The following is a 13682-nucleotide window of genomic DNA, read 5'->3' as shown; positions in this document are numbered from 1 at the left end:
TTCTGGCCGACGCTGGAGCCAGAGTCCTTCCAAGTTTTTGCTGGTCGCGAAACTCCCTCCGGAGTTTTACATAAGGTAAGCGTTGGTCTCTAGAGGCGCAGTTGTGCAATGAATTAAATATTTGGTACTCTCCACTGACCTTAATCAAGGGCCTCGAGCCGACGCCGGAGCTGCCGACTGGCGTCATATTTCGAACTGCATTTGCGTTTAAATGTTCGAAATGTCTCGGGATTGTCGTATTAGGCGATGTGAGGATGTGCTGTCACTAGGCAATTGCAGGAGAGACGAAGATGACGCTAATAATGTACGAATGCTTCACGGGAACAGACGTCTGGTGTGAAACTAACTGCACAGCATTCTGATAATTAAACCTGCTGTTAATGAAATTTTATTGTCGCAGGCCCCACGTTGCATCCAATAGACGATGCGCAACACTGTTTGTCTCCTGCCGACACTTTATTCTCTCCGACCGATGAACTTACAGCGAGCGAGCAAGTGAAAACTCCACCGCAATCCGCGTTCAACGCCTGGCGCACGGTCGCTACGCTAAAGACGGGGTCACAGATCTTCGTCAGCCGATACCGGGTGTCAAATACATTTTCTGTGCTGTCTTTGCCCTTGTCGCACTACGGTGATGGACGGCGGAGCGCCGATGTCAAATTACGGCGTCGCCGGTACTACCACGTTGTATGCACGTCGTCGAGGTCGAGTCAGCCCAGTGCCCTGCTCTTTGCCGACGTTTGCTCTTGGACACGCCCACAGCCACAGCGCGTGACAGCTATGGTCCTCGTCGCGCTGATTTTGATATCTTCTTCAAGCCTTTTAGTACGAAAGCAGTATTTAGAAGGTTCAGCGTCTAACAAAATCTTCTAAAGTTTGCATATCCGCTTTGTGTAGGTGTCCCCCGAGGAGTGAAGCGGATTGCGTGCTTTGCTTTCCCCAAAAAACAAATCAACTAAAGATCTTTAGTTTAGTTTATGTGGTTTAGCGTCCGAGAGTGACTAAAGCTACGAGGGACGCTGTAGTGGGGGGCTCCAAAAATTTCTATCACTTAGGTTTCTTTAACTTGCCCTCACATCGCACGGTACACGGGCGCCTTCTAAACTCTGCGTAAATTGAAAATTGGTGAATAGGAAAAGAAAGGTGCAGTATCTTTCACACTTCTCGCTGGACATCCAGCCGCGCTGTATGGGAAGGGAAGAAGATGGGAGTGGGTGCCATAGTGGTGGGCTAGGGAATAATTGCCACCACTTAGGGACTTCTACGTGCACTGGCGTCGCTGCGCCAGTTTCTCATTGCTAAACTGCCAAGCAAAACCATGCAAAACAGTGCTTTCGCAAGTCTTAATCGGTCTAAGCGCAGTAATCCCCTGAACATTTTTTCTGCTGCTTTTGCAAATATCTTGCGAATTCCTGACGCGAGTTTTTCAGGATAAGAGCACACAATTCAGCACTCATCGAGTGCGCGCGACATTTTCCCAGGAATGCGCCGATGGCGACGACCGCACCCCGGCGCGATGGTTGTTTAATAGCTGTGTACAAAACCGATATTGCTGTTTACATGACCAAACATGCAAGCTTAGTTCTTCTAGTGTCATATTTCTTTCGTCCGCTTTGCCGGTAATAACTTGACTTGTTTTTCCACAGCACGATAAATTTGGCAGCAACGCCGATGAATGCGAACTCACCTGACACCGCGTGCAGCTGGCACTCCCCACTGATCGTGTCTTCTTCAATCAATGTGACTAACACTTGACTTAAATTGTTTTATCCAGGAGTACGTTTGGAAGACGTTTGCAGTACTAAAACGGCCTAAACTATGCTTCTCAAGTGACTCTAACGACAGCTGCCGGCTGCGTTTCTGCACTGATCGGTAGGTCAATGCAGGAACGCATGTGTCACTGTGGCAGGAACTGCACTGCGCCACTGTGAAAGGAACTCCACTTTGTCGCTATTTTTATTCACTAAAACTTCTGAATTTCCCCCGCAATCGCCGAAATCATATTCGTCAATCTTAAGTATTCGATTAGTCAATCATCGCGTAAGGGGAACAGCGTCAGCTGTTTGGGCTTGAAAACACAAAATGTTTATTAGAACTGTGCGCATACTTCAAGACAAATATGAGGAACGGCGGGGAATTAATTGACCAGAGTGCATTGCAACCCGTTTCTCGCCCCGCTATATAGTCGCTTCGTTTTCCTCGGCAGCTCCGTTTCACCAGGGTGGGGAACCAACGAATCTTTTTACGGTCGCGCCTTCGTAGCCGGAACCGCATGCCGACACGTAAAATGGTGCTCGACATGGTCCCACGTACACAAATTAGATTACATGAACGCGCAAAAGTAGAGTAAGCTTGGAAATTCGAGACCGTTATATGGTCAGCTGAAGTCCCGCAACGACCGATATATCCGCAAGGACCGCAAGCTCAACAAGCAGAACAAAAACAATGATAGAGCAATATCCGCACTGAACTTTTAATTTTAGCGTCAAGGAAATGCAGTCCGTCGTTTCTCTATTCTTCTGCTCCCTTATTCGCTGTTACAGAGGAGCGGCAGTTAAGAAGATGCATTAAGGAAGGCAGATGCAGTTATGTTAAGGTGTCAAGCCGTAATTGCAAACCTCACCTAGTGCGGAAAAGTCGCAGACGATGAAGTAGCTTCCTTGTGGCACAGTAACAGTCACACCGAGAGACCTGAGCAAACCGCAGATGAAGTCTCTTTTCTTCTGCAGCAAGCTCGACAGGCCGTTCCAATATCCCGATGGGTCTGTTGTGCGTTCCATCTCTTTTTCAAGGCCAACTGCTACCGCCTCCTACCAAAAACAACCAGCAATCTAACAGACAACAAAGTGAGACAAGCCGGTGCGCTGATTATTACGGCATGCTATCATAGCCCCTGTCGACGTCGCGTTTTTTGCCTGTAAACCATATCGTGAAATAGGGTACCAGCATCACACAGTAGTCAAGCAACGAATTTCGAAAGCGTAGGTGAAAACAACAGACAACAGATTAGGACAAGAAAAATGTTTTCTGTCCACTTCTTTCGCGCCTTTTCTTCACATGCAGCTTCAAAGTTGTGTATATGTCATACCAGCTATCCCAATAGAAAGCTTTGTGATGTGCGTGCGTGATATAGGCATTGCAGCTTTAGCACATATGGCAGTATTACATCATCCCCTGCATATTTTCACCTGCAGTCGCTGAAACGCGCGCTCCACACCATTTCACAACTGAAGGTGGCCCCGGATACTATAAGTTTATTCTTTCTCAGTGTTCAGATCTTGTTGGTTTCCGAACAGAAATTTTATGAAACTTTCGCGTTTCGATGGAGCTGGAAACCGAACGATTATTTTGTCTTACCTGCATGATAGTGCAGGATGTGTAGACGCAGTTTCGGTGAACATGCTGCAGCCCTTTCAGAAGGTGCTGAGGGCCGTAGGCCCAGCCCACCTGTGAAATGTCATACTAATATTGGACACCATGTCATATAACTTGAAATACATTTGGAAGAATTGCCACGTGCTCATAGATTTCGACCCGTGCTTCTACGAAACTAGATGACCTTAGTAAGTACTCTGACCTTCCAGCCAGTGATGCTGAACGCTTTTCCAGCGCTTCCAATGGTGATTGTCCTTTCCCACATGTCCGAAAGGGTGTCTGAAAGCAAAAATAGCATTTTGTAAAACTTTTTCTGGCACAAAAATAATTAGAGTATTTTCTAGCTGAAAGAGCACCTAGGATAAGAAGCGCTTCATTTTTAACACTCGCTTAAAGGGACACTAAAGAGAGAAAGGAAGTGGGTTTGCATTGATAGAATGCCAGTTCCTGATTACAAAAAGACCACTCTTACTGAAAACAGAGCTGTTATAAGGTAGTAAAGAAGAATAACAGAAATACAGGTATCGCCACCACAGCCAAACGGCCGAGGCTCGCAACTACAAATCACGTGACGCGCTAGGGATCCCGGAGGCTGACAAATGCGAATTACGTTGCATGTTTGAATGCGGTAGTACGTTTTTTCTCAAACATGATAACACGCTTTTATCATACGTAAACGACGGCGAAAAGACAACGTAAACGTTGTAAGGCAAATACAAAAATATACTTGGAGGCGCCACAGGCGCCCACTTCAGTTTTGGTCGTTTCGGCTCAGGCATTTCGTGCGCACTCGGATAGTTTGTTTGAACCTGCAGCGCCTGAATTACGAGCTTGGAGCAGCAGATGCGCCTTGATGGTTCCCATTTGAGCAATCGGAGGCACGGGCGAGCGAAATCCGCTACCGCCGACACACTCCTTCCTTCACACTTCTGCGCCAACATATCGCCGCCGTTGCCGCTTCGACTGCGACCTGACCGCTTGACTGCAGCTACGTACGCCACGAAAAGCATACATATGCTAAGTACCGAAGGAAAAACGCATTATCATTCAATTGTTCACTAAATCATGGCACATCTGACCAACATATACTGCGTCAACAAGACCTTCAACGTGCTATTTGCAGGCGTCGTAAACAAAAGGGGCATACTTGCCGCTCATACCAAGGAGAGCGTCGATATATTGCGCTCGTCGCCGGGCGAAAAAAAGGGCCTCGGGTAAAAAGTAAAAACTAAAAATAACGAAGCACCAGAAATACATCACAAAAGGTTAAAAAAAATCGATTTGTAAAAAAAAAAAAAAAAAAAAAAAAACTGCCAGAAGCGGTGACTCGAACTCGCTACTGCTTGCTCCGTAACGTTCGGCGCTAGCCGCTAGGCTAAAACTAGCCGCTAGGCTAGGCTAGTTTTTATGTCATGGCCTATTTACAATAAAGTGTTTCTGCTGCCGGTCTAAAAATTACAACTTCTTCATCATCGGCGCATGCTGCCTGCTCTCACGTCTTGCAACTAATGTTCTGGATGCCTATGCGCACTATATTGTGCCCTGGATCCATTTTAACATGTGGAATTTCACAGCGCTGGCAAATGTAGTGGCGCCGGCACTTCGGTCATGTTCTGCTACCGTGGACGTAATTTTCGCTGAACACGGAGCTGTAGCACAAACCTTGAAGGAAAAAAGTGCGACGAAGCTCCAAAACTGACAAGCGCAGCAGCGAGGACACTATTTTGCTGGTAACTAAATCTTATTTGTATGTAAACATGTCAGGAAGCGTTGCAATGACCAAGGGCTAGAAGAAGCGCGAAAGCTGTTTTTTTTTTCTTCCTTTATGGGCCCATCGCTCGGTAAATTACTCTCTTCATAGTTTTATTTATTTCGGCTGAGGCCGTCATTGCGAGTACGCTGTTGCCAAGTTGGCCCTTGAGGGATGCGACGCCGCGGGCCGCGCCGGCTCGCTAGCCATCACGGAGTCTCCGCTTACGTCATAGTGTGCGTCACTCAACTCCAACTACGTAGTTGGAGGCCACAGTTTGAATTCGACCGGCGGGAACAAGAGAAAACCTCACACTTCTTATCGCAATATCTCGGCAATTATTCGATTTTTTTCTGCCGGATATGCGGCGACAGTGTCATCAAATATAGTTTATTAGATTTTCATAGCATCTTTGGCTGTCTTTAGTGTCCCTTTAAACAAGCCAGCAAATATGGACATAAACTGAGAACGCAAACACTGGCGCTGACCAGACCTGGAGGCGTCCTCTTCGAAGGAATCGTGAACTTTGACCTCAGTTCGAGCACACGACATGCTTCACGTGGAAGGGAGACCCCCCCTGTACAATAGATGGCGCTCGCAGCTATATACTTGTTTAGTTCGTTAGAAGAGACCATGGGTAGGGAAAGGTCTGCTGCCAGATGAATCGGGTGCACCATTCAGCTATGGCAAGGCGTTGTCGGTACATTTGCTGCTTCGAGAAGCGCCACAGCTCCGTGTTTATGTCTTAACGTCAGTGTTTGCTACGTTGTGTTAAAAATAATCTACGACTAACTACCCCAAGCTTTTCACAGAAAGTAGGTCACAGCAAACGATGCACTTTCTAATATTTCGTTCCCAGCAGTTGCTTTTTGCTGTTTTTCGTGTTTTGTCTCTTTGTGTTGATGGTGCGATCAAGTATGCTTACACCTACCTACGACAATAATAAAATTTAGCACATGTTTCCCTCGCCTACAAAACTATTAACCTCTAGCCATTTTTCATCGTCAAATTCTGTGGAGTTCTTGCAAGCTAACAGCGGAGGGTAGCAGTGCGGTACAGAAAGGGCCGCACGTACTCATTCTTACGTGCTTGGCACCTTCGTAGGTGATCCATTCGTAAACTTCATCCATTGCGCATATAACGTCGTGCGCCCTGCACAGCTGCGCAACCGTCTCGAGCTCCTCTCTGGAGAAAACCTGCGAAGTTGAAGACATGAAAAGCATAAACACAAAGAATTGCTGCCATAAATCTCCTTGGGAGGAACTTTCAGGCCTCGGTAAAAATATAAATGTAAATGCACTGGTATGAGCGTGCTATGTATTATAAGCCGTATATTATACCTAAATGACAAGACATTATGTATAATTAATATTTACCTATTCAAATTGTTTGTTCTACGTACTAATAGAACAGGCACGAGCTGACAGTAAGTCATCGTTCGTTTTCGTCATGAGCGAATGCAGCTGTGTACCACAATATCACTGACACAACCGATGCCGGACGACATCTGTAGTGTATGAAAAAGCTTGGAGACTCGTTCATCTGGATAGTCGCAAGCATTTTAAGTTCCCGCATCCACGCACGCACGCACGCACGCACACACACACACACACACACACACACACACACACACACACACACACACACACACACACACACACACACACACACACACACACACACACACACACACACACACACACACACACACACACACACACACACACACACACACACACACACACACACACACACACACACACACACACACACACACACACACACACGCGCACACACACACACGCACACACGCGCACGCACACACACACACACACACACACACACACACACACACACACACACACACACACACACACACACACACACACACACACACACACACACACACACACACACACACACACACACACACACACACACACACACACACACACACACACACACACACACACACACACACACACACACACACACACACACACACACACACACACACACACACAAACGCTTAACCAAACAACGCAAGCTATAACAGCGTTCTTTCTGCCATATTTCAGCTGAAGGACTAGTTCTTTTTTAAATGCATTAAATTAGGAAAATGCAGCATCGAACAGGTGAGCTCCAGCATAAACAGAAGCCATTTATGCAAAAAAGTAGGGAGTGGTGGGGGATGAAACAACAACAACAATAAAAAAGAGGATGTATAGCCCCCCCCCCCCCCCCCCCAATGTTGACAAGAATAGAATTAGATAATTATTTATTGCAGCAATGCGGGAGTACTTACATAAAGAAGAAAAGTTTTATGCTGGGATTATATGTATCGTAGTAACGAGGCAAAATGCGCCTATATGACTCCTGTTAGGGCCTCATGCCATTCACGCGTACAGTGCCAAAATTTTGCTGCACGACAACCTTAAACATTTGATGAAAACAGAGGCAATGTGACGATACAAACACAGTACGACCAGACATAAAAAAAATTATAAGATTGCACTTATCTTCGCTTAAGAGCCTAATGACGAAAGCCTTTCCTCGTCCTCTTTTTGCTCTTCTGTTCCTCTCTTCTGTTCTCCTTCTATCTTGCGTGTTTGTTTACTCGTTACAGTTTCATTACTTTGTTTGGCTTCGTCTTCAGAACCTATTGCGACGTCCTTACCGGATAAATTATGTGGGCGTCAGAACCTTTTTGCGACGTCTCGCTGTCACACTTCGCGGAATTTCTCTTAACATCTCGCGAACACGTCTCGCGGAGTCTAGTGGATATATCTCGCAGACAGCGGGATATTCACCATGAGCCTAAAAAGGCTTTTGTCTTGATACATCAAGATATAGCTAAAGTGAACATCCATAGCAAAATACTGACAGCCGCACGCGACACACTTTAACACAAAGTAAAGCACACGAGTTATACAACTGAAGTATAACACGTTCGAGAAGGCTACTAGCAGCTAAAAAATACATTTTGACACATTCTTTGACAACGCCCGCGGATCACCTTAAAGTGCTCGAGGTATGAGACAGCCTAACGAAAACTACAAAGGCGATTGTAGACAATGTACTTATAACTCTTCCCTACGATACATTCATTATTTGTACGCTTACTAAGAATTTACGTGCTGCTCAGATGCTCATAAATAGGCATTGAAATTATGCGACATTAGAAGAGTAAGGTACAGCTAATATTCTGCGCAAAATAGGCCGCCTTTTATGGACTGAGATGGTGTAATAAGTCAAGATAAAAGCTTCCCGTTCATGCTGGCCGCAACGACAGATGAAAACGATTTTTTTCCGGGATATTCTTAACAAAAATTTTGGCCAAGTCGATGGCCCCAGAAATTAATGAGACTAGGTTTTAAATCGGAGTGTGCAATCCTTCCTTTGTGCCCGTCTTTTTTTGCTCTGCAATTGTGTTGAAGCCAAGTAACCAACTTGCCCAAAAGATTGTTTTAATTGCGTGGAAATGAGTAAATATGCTTAACTATGAGTGGTAATGACTACAATGACTAGACATGACTCAGCATGACTCATCATGCCTAGGGAACGTCCGCTATGTCAAACGACGACTTGTAAGGGCCCCAACTGACTAGAAATGAGTAAATATGCTTAACTATGAGTGGTAATGACTACAATGACTAGGAATGACCCTGCATGCCTACAGGACGACCAGTATATTAAACAATGACTTGTAATGGTTGCAACTGACTGGAAATTAGTAAATATGCATAGCTATGAGTGGTAATGACTGACTACAATTCTTATAGGCATTACTCAACATGATTCAGCATGACTGCGGAACGATGAAATGGCTGCGATGGACTGAAAATGATTAAATATGCATAGCTATGAGTGGCAATGACTAGGCATGACTCAGCATTACTACGTAACTACCAATATGTCCAACGACTACTTATAATGAACGCAAGTGAGTGGAAATGATTCCACATAACTGCAGCGCGAGAAAAAAAATGAAAAAGACGAGCACAAGGTATGGAAAAACACACACGACGCGTTTTTCCTTCCTTTGTGCCCGTCTTTTTTTCGTACTACGGTTATGTGGAAGGAAAGTAACCAACTTGCCCAAAACTTTGTTTAATAGCATGGAAATTGGTAAATATACTTAACTATGAGTGGTAATGACTACAATGACTAGGCATGCCTAAGCATGACTCAGCATGCCTACGGAACGTCCAGTATGTCGAACGACGACTTGTAATTGCCGCAACTGACTGGAAATGAGTAAATATGCTTAGCTATGGGTGGTAATGACCACAATGACTAGGCATGACTCAGTATGTCTACGAAACGACCAATACGTTAAACTTGTAAAGACCGCAACTGACTGGAAATGAGTAAATATGCTTAGCTATGGGGGGTAATGACCACAATGACTAGGTATGACTCAGTATGTCTACGAAACGACGAATACGTTAAACTTGTAAAGGCCGCAACTGACTGGAAAGGAGTAAATATGCTTAGCTATGAGTGGTAATGACTACAATGACTAGGCTTGACTCAGCATGACTAGGCATGCCTACGAACCAATCAGTATGTGAAGCTACAAAATGAATGACAGCAACTGACTGGAAACGAGGGAAAGAGGCAAGAGATGAAAGGCAAGTGATAGAAGAGGAAGGGTAGGCTTTCGCCGTTCTTGAGACATCTAGGTGACCCTCTAACTTTTTTTTTAGCTGCCAAATGTGAACAGTATATGAGCGAGAGCATTTTGCAGATGTATTGTACACGAATATTACAATATGAGGGGCCTAATGAAGAAACATCTCTATATTGTTCTTGCACTCCCGCAATTCTCCTCTATTCAGGCCCTTGCACACATCCCAAGACGAGTGGCAGGAGGAATGAACTGTAAAAAGCGTTTGTGCAACATGTTGAAGATCCAGATCTATGAAGATGGTCCACAAGAGGTAATATGTAAGAGGGACGCTGAAGAAAATGACCGTGAAGCGTACTATGTTAGTATATTTTGAGTAGCAGACATAGTCGCAATATCTGTCAGTGAGAGAGCATCTAATGATAATAAGCGCGATCAAATCCGACCAAAATTGGCGGTCTTACCTTTCCTAATGGATTGTGAGGATTGTTGAGAATAATCAACTTTGTCTTCGAGTTGAACTTGGAAGCCAGCTCATCTGGATCAAAAAACCAGTCTGCACCAGATAGGAGGCCATCCTTTTCATTCTGAAAGGAAAAGAGGTTGAAGTCTGGTCAGGAGGAGGAGAAACGGGGTTGAAAGATATGAACAAGCTGTCTCATCGAGTGGCATTCTAAGTATTCCTAACCATCTATGATAGTAAACAAGAAAAAAAGCGCAGAAATAGTTCTCGAAAAGAACTGAGTGCAGAGAAAAACAAGTCGATTCTAATCTTTTTCAGAAAAGTGCTGCCCAAGAGGTTGTTATCCATGCTATTGAGATCCATACCAACCCTATGTCTTCCGCATGTGTATTGGCCTAGCTTACAATGTACAGAATACTTTACCGGGCGAAGTGGGATGAAGACTGGGACTCCTCTTGCGCTAAGAACCATGGATTCATAAACTGGGAAGAATGGCTCCATGATAATCACCTGCATTGTCCACAAAGTATACAGCGAGCTTCTTGCCGCGCATCAATCAAAGCAGACGTTTCGCGCATTACCTTAAACCTTATAAGAGCAACGTAGCGGGTTTCAGAAGAAAAGTGTCAAATTCGCTAAGCTGTGCTCTCCCATACAAACTTAACGAGCGACTTAGGAAATTCAGCCCTTGACAATATATTTACAAAAACACGTTCAACAACAAAGCATTGCCGTAGGAAAATAGTGACGGCTTAGTAAAGTTAAACAAAACTGAAAAAAGAAAGCTGACCGAGAGATATTACAAATGTCGAAAAGATAAGTTCGAAGTAAAAGGCAGTATCTTGCCTTTTAAACGCGGTTCAAGTTCATCTGTGTTCAAGCGCCGTTGAAAGAAAATATGTGTCTATTTCTGATGACATACAGGCAATGTGAGGAGCCGGCATATGCTGAGAGGCACACTAAAATTCTAAAGTGAACAATTTATTTGACCATCTTGTGCAAATAAAAAAAAAGAAAGAAAGTCGGCCATCACTATAGCGACATACACGCTCACTGTAGTCGGATACCACTCAAGAAAAAAGCGGCAACTGTACCTTAAAGAAGGCCATTCAACCAGTTGTGTTGCCTGATTATCAGGATGCTTTGTTCTTTTTGGTGCTGAGTCCTTTGACGAAAACATGCACTAACTATACTAAGGACGTCTTCTTTCATCTGCTGCAGGCTGCGTTGCCCCGCTAGCAGGCCTTAAAGGGATTTCCATGATGTCAGGAGAATCGGTCGATGTCATTGGTTGCAGCGGGGAAGGGAGGGGGGCAACGACCGCTGATTCAGAATGACTACATGTGTGGTGACTTGGTTCATGATTTGAAAACACTCTACTGCGCAAAGACAACACAAGAAAGAATATGGTACCGCATGCGTACACTAACAACTGTTTACTGCAAGAAAATGGACGCATTTATATCCCTCGACCAGGCATGTTTACAACGCCTAATCGCTCTCAACCCGGTAATAGTAAGCTGCAAATGACATGACTAAACACTTATAACAAAGGCTCCAAAATGTAAGCCAAACAAATCTTTGCAAAAGTAAAGTCAGTCAACCGTGGCAAAAACAATCTCAAGCATCCGAAGCATAGCGGTCAAAACCTAAAACGTAAACGCAAAGAACAACAAAAACAACAACAAAAAACAAGGAAAAATAACAAAAACAAAGATAACTAACAATACACAGCACCACCCAGGGCAGGTCGTCAGACACTGAATAAAAATAATGCGTGGCGATACAGACTTTCACAAAATTGTTTTGAGATAGTAAACTTCATTTTTTTTTTTTTGAAGAGCTACAGAGTTATCACTAATACTCATGCCCCCCTTCTTAATAATCAAAAAAGCTTCAAGAATTTCTTGTGCAACCTGATCGTGACTTCTGCCTCAAAACCTGACACTGCCAAGTACTGGCTCACACTCGCAATCTATTACTGTGAGGAAGCAAATTCGACTTTCTCTAGCGATTTTTCATGCTCTCTTGCCCTGTCATTGATACAACGACCCGTCTAGTCTACGACCCGTCTAGCCTGTTGGGATTTCATATATCACGCCGACGGCGCCGTAAAGAAAAGGCTTACTATGCATCTTATTGCACTCGGGTTTCTTCTTTTGCTCAATCTTTGAGCACAGCCCTCTCAGCTTTTTGGGTGCGGAGAACACAACGGGATCCTCGTAACGGCTTGCCAAATTGTTCAAATTGTGCGCCACTCCATGTATATAGGCACCCTGCAATGAAGTTTGCTGTGGCGATCGCCGCGCCGTAGCACATAGCCTAGTGAGAAGAGCAAATACTTTTAAGGCGCTTTCGTAGGGCGTTTTCACACCACCTGCATGTGTTTACGTGGATCAGATTGCACGCTCTGTCGAAGCTTCGTGTGGCGCGGGATCAGATTGCACGCTCTGTCGAAGCTTTGCATGGTGTGTCAGATAACTGGGCTACATCAAGAGTGCCTTGGCAAGGACGTTATCTGTCACATGCGTATCTATAACAGTGATGAGCATGCTCGGTCTTTTATCGCTAACCAAGCGGCTAACAGCAACATTATTTAGGCGCGCTACGGAAGAAATGCAGCGCCGCCTAGCCAGTGCAGGTTTTCTATAGGTGGCCACTTGTGGTCGCGTAGTTCCCATCTTGCCATTAGGCTTCTTATTGCCTTTCATTTTTTTTTTTTGAAAGAGGGTCTCAGCTACACCACAAATGACAATGCGCGAGAAACCAGCAATTTGAATGAAGCATTTCAATCTGATTATTGAAGCTAGCCTCGGCCAGACAGAAGTCGCGATCGGGTGGCACGAGCAATTCTTGAAATATTTTTTTTATTAAGAAGAAAGGGAGCATGTGTTTTAGTGATAACTCTGTGGCTCTTCTAAAAAAAAAAAAAAAAAAAAAAAAAAGAAAGAAAAAAAGGAAATTTACTATCTTGAAACAGTCTTATGAAGATCTGCATCGCCATGCATTATTTGTATTCAATGTATGACGACCTGTACTGGTATATTTTTAGTTACCTCTGTTTTTGTTATTTCACCTTGTTTTGTTTTGATTTTAGGTTTTGCTACGACTGACTGACTTGTTTAGCAAAGATTTGTTTAGTAGTTATTTCATAACCTTTGTTATAAGTGTTTAGTCATGTAATTTGCTGCTTATTGTTACCGGCAGGGTTGAGAGCGATTAGGCGCTGTATACATGCATGGTGGAAGGGTATAAATATCTCCCTTTTCTTCCATTAAACAGTTGGTAGTGTGCCCGTATGGGGTCGTAATCTTTCTTGTGTTGTCGTCTTTGCGCCGTAGTGTTTTCAAGCGCTGTTTTCTTGAGGTTTATACTCCATTCATACATTCTGAAGTGTGCCATACTCGGTTGCGCCTGATTTAAAGAACTGTCTAGAAAAGAAAAGACGATTGTTCAAGAGCACT

General features: G+C 44.3%; 1 protein-coding gene across 1 annotated transcript; it reads right to left on the bottom strand.

The window, feature by feature from the left end:
* Positions 1-1155: 1155 nt before the first annotated feature.
* LOC146204937 (kynurenine aminotransferase-like) lies at positions 1156-10734 on the bottom strand. The gene is made up of 7 exons (XM_084605545.1): positions 10642-10734; positions 10220-10342; positions 6201-6321; positions 3578-3654; positions 3358-3447; positions 2624-2810; positions 1156-1184 (listed from the first exon to the last, which is right to left on the bottom strand). Exons 1-7 carry the CDS (start codon positions 10732-10734, stop codon positions 1156-1158), a joined length of 720 nt encoding a protein of 239 aa, XP_084461671.1.
* Positions 10735-13682: the final 2948 nt, after the last annotated feature.

The sequence above is a fragment of the Amblyomma maculatum genome, chromosome 1 (genome assembly GCF_055883805.1).
Source record: "Amblyomma maculatum isolate TAMU_Amacu chromosome 1, ASM5588380v1, whole genome shotgun sequence".
NCBI lineage: Eukaryota > Metazoa > Arthropoda > Arachnida > Ixodida > Ixodidae > Amblyomma > Amblyomma maculatum.
Note: the sequence above shows the minus strand (reverse complement) of the source record. Positions and strands in the feature narration are given on the sequence as shown.